A 3,834-nucleotide genomic window follows, 5' to 3' on the forward strand; every position below is an offset into this window, starting at 1 on the left:
TTAGTAGCACGCCATTAAGATCAAGCACAATCATTCGCCCGCGTCTAGCAGCCACATCAGGCTGCAACAATGTGCTTGCCGGTGTCTCGTCTAGCCACCAACTTACTACAGCACCAACAAACATAATGAGTGGGGACAAATACACAGTGCAAACATCATATCTAAAACAGAAAACTGGTCCAAAAACCACCAAATTTGGTACTGTATTGCACAAGTGATAAGGACTATCCGAAATCGCAAGTTCAAGAAGTACCAAATTGGTACTATAATAGTGGACAGACATGCACCCAAGTTCAACAGGACCAAAAAGTACCAAATTTGGTACTGTAATGCACATATAGTGAGGACAACTGAAACAGTAATGTAACTAAAGGTAACATACCAACACAGAACTAGATAGAGAGAACAGATAAAGCTCAGGGCCAAAAAATCAAGTTGACTCGGTCACTAAAAAGCACAAAGTGCGGAATACAATAGATTCTCACTGGCTACAGTTTGCATGCACGGGATAATTGATCACGGGCGCGATTGCACTTCTTTCTCTGCAAACAGAAAAGTTCCTGCAGGGTCATGAAATCAGGGGAATCACCTCTCCGCTTCAAAACAGCATCGGCAGCAGTAGAGTCAACGCCCCCGTCGGTGCTGTCCACAACAGTATCGTTCGCAAGTACTTCTTCCTGCTCATCCTCGGCCTCCCTTCGATCTTTGTTGCCTTTCGACCCCTCTTTGACCTCCCCTTCACTCCCCGTTGTGGTTTCCACCCCCTCCCCAACACCCCCCTTTGTGGGTTCTTCCTCTCCCTTCTTGGCCGTTGCTTCATCGAGCTTTGTGTTGGCAGCATCCTGGTTTTCCTCCGCATCCAGCTCCACAACAACAGGGACTTTACCTTCCTCCTTGTCCTTAGTCTTTTTACCATCTCTGGCCTCCTCCTCACTTTTACTTTCGCTGTCACCTGTCTTTTTATCATCTCTGGCCTCCTCCTCACTTTTACTTTCGCTGTCACCTGTTGCCTCACATCTTTGCCTCGTTACATTGTCTTTCCCTACAGAATTACCTTGCTTCAGATCGTGGAGAACATCTGATATCTCCCTTGTCACCTCATCCACGTCCCATATTCGACTTGCAGCTGACTTTGTGGCGTGCTGGTCAGCAACTGCAGCATCTTGCTCCTCTGCAAACAAAAAGAAAGACAACACATACTAGCTTGTATGAAAACCTCATTGAGTTGCAAGTGCGCATATGTATTAAAAAATGCACACATACTTACTCTTGACAACTTGAAGCCCACTGGCCCAGGACTTTGCCAAATCAGAGATTACCATATTACAACCCGGCTTGACACACTGATCCTTGCTTTGTAACAGAGCACTGAAGCACAAGGGATGATACTGGTGTCGGCACTCTAGCATGAAGGTTCCGACTACATGTGCGCACTCCAAGGGCTCACTGCACGCAACACACATACCAAACACCGGGATCACATTTACCGAATCATTAACCTCGGGCCCAGGATATAGTAGAAACCTCTTCCCAAGCCTGATATCAGACAAAATCTCCGTCACAAATAGGGTATGCTCTTGACCTTCCTTCCATTTTTTCTCCAGAGTGTCATACTCAGCCTGTTGACAACGAGCGGTCCCAATTAGTTTCAAAAACTACCAAGAAGTCATACCGAGACTGGTACTTCTAAGTACTGTACTACGAAACAGAACCCAAACTACCAAAACCACCAAAACTATCAAAAACTACCAAACTCGGGAATCATATAGTACCAAAAACATATAAATACCCTCAATGCAGAACTAAACTACCCAAACCTTATCAAAACTACCAAAAGACACTTTTTGCAGCACTTTCAAATAGTACCTAAAAGTACCAAAACTACCAAAATCAAACTACCAAAAGCCACTTTTTGAAGCACTTTCAAATAGTACCTAAAAGTACCAAAACTACCAAAATCAAACTACCAAACAAGCTTTTTGCATCACTTTCAAATAGTACCTAAAAGTACCCAAAACTACCAAAATCAAACTACCAAGCAAGCTTTTTGCAGCACTTTCAAATAGTACCTAAAAGTACCAAAACTACCAAAATCAAACTACCAAACCCACTTTTTGTAGCACTTTCAAATAGTACCTAAAAGTACCAAAACTACCAAAACTACCCAATCAAACTACAGAAGCCACTTTTGGCAGCACTTTCTAATAGTACCTAAAAGTACCAAAACTCTCAAAATCAAACTTTCAAATAGTACCAAAACAACCAAAACTACCAAGACTACCAAAGAAACACTTTTTGTAGCACTTTCGAAAACTACCAAAACTACCAAAAATACTAAAATCAAACTACCAATTACACTTTTGCAGCACTTTCAAATAGTACCTAAAAGTACCAAAAACTAGCAAAACTACCAAAGCTATCAGAATAAAACTACCATAACACCTTTTGCAGCACTTTCAAAAAGTACCTTAAAGTACCTTAAAGTACCTTAAAGTACCAAAACTTCTTCATAGTACCAGAAATACCAAACCATAAGACAGAAGGAAACCATAAACTACCTAGAATAAAAACAGTTCTACCATGAGTACCTAATACTACCAATCCCACCAAACCAAGCATAAACAGTTCTATCAAAGGTACCTAACACTACCAATCCTACCAAACCAAGCATAAATAGTTCTACCAAAGGTACCTAACACTACCAATCCCACCAAACCAAGCATAAACAGCTCTACCAAAAACTCCCAAAACTACCAGCACCTGTTGCTCTAGAATCTCCTTGTCGAGCAATGACGTATCTTCACTGATTCCGTATCGACGTAGCATCCTTCGACTGGCAGCCAAATCAGCTTCTATCACATTGATTTCTGTGTCATCGCCAGTGTTGGCCTCTCTCAGTGTTTCCAGTTGGATCTCATATTCCTTGATGTTGTCCATAATCTGCTTGACAAGTTTATTGGAACCCTTTGCCCTCAAGAGTGTTTCCTTCTTCTGCTTCAGAGACATTGTCAGCTCTTTCAGCCTATCGGCTACCCCGACAAATGTCCGAGGGACTCTCCCAACCATAGCTTCAAGGTCCGCAATATAATCAGGTGTCTTCTCCTCATGACGCTGTGGGGGGACTTTCCGTGTAGGGGACATACTACCGACTGGCGTAAGTCGGGGCTTCTTGGTATTTGACGGGTGGCCTCCTTGGGACGCACCGTTTGCCTTTCGCCAATTCTCAACCTTCTTTTCCAAGCCTCCTGGTCGAGAGGAACACATGTTGAGTACACTCTCACCAAACCTGGCCCATGCAACCCTGTGGCCCGCAGGGTCCTTTGTGGCTGCATGACACTTCTCATATGCAAAACAGCGGGCAAATTTTATAGTGATCTCCCCACATGATGGTGGGGCTTGGTACACCTTATGGAACAGGAACCTGCATTCATCCTGAAGCCGTGGCTGCACGTGATTTAAGTAAATCTTTGTCTTCTTCTGGCTGGAATGCCTGAATACAGTGAGCCACTGGTCGTCGGGGATGTCATCTTCTGTAAGATCCTTTGGCAGCACCCCCTCCATGCTCAATCCATACTCATCATGAAGCTCTTGTGTTGTATAGCAGAACTTTGTCAAGATAGGGTACTCCTCCATCTTGTTTTTTCCTGCGATGTGGAAACAACACGCAAGTAAAGACATGCCCTCATTATATGCCTCATTTCAGTTGTGCAAAAAAAAACACATGGAATGAAATGAATGTATCTCATTCAGGTGACAATTGCAAAATTCAGTTGTGTACAAAGCCAAATTTGGTAGTGGTTAGTATCAAATTTGGTATTGGTTAGTACCAAATTT

General features: G+C 43.1%; 1 protein-coding gene across 1 annotated transcript; it reads right to left on the reverse strand.

Annotated features, from left to right (window-relative positions):
• Positions 1 to 483: 483 nt before the first annotated feature.
• On the reverse strand, positions 484 to 3,141 carry LOC147448267 (uncharacterized). The gene is made up of 3 exons (XM_086523778.1): positions 3,064 to 3,141; positions 1,268 to 1,619; positions 484 to 1,171 (listed from the first exon to the last, which is right to left on the reverse strand). The coding sequence occupies exons 1-3, from the start codon at positions 3,139 to 3,141 to the stop codon at positions 489 to 491; spliced, it is 1,113 nt and encodes a 370-aa protein (XP_086379904.1). The 3' UTR covers positions 484 to 488.
• Between the last annotated feature and the right edge of the window lie 693 nt (positions 3,142 to 3,834).

This window comes from Adiantum capillus-veneris, chromosome 11, assembly GCF_014529385.1.
Source record: "Adiantum capillus-veneris isolate H3 chromosome 11, ASM1452938v2, whole genome shotgun sequence".
Lineage (NCBI taxonomy): Eukaryota > Viridiplantae > Streptophyta > Polypodiopsida > Polypodiales > Pteridaceae > Adiantum > Adiantum capillus-veneris.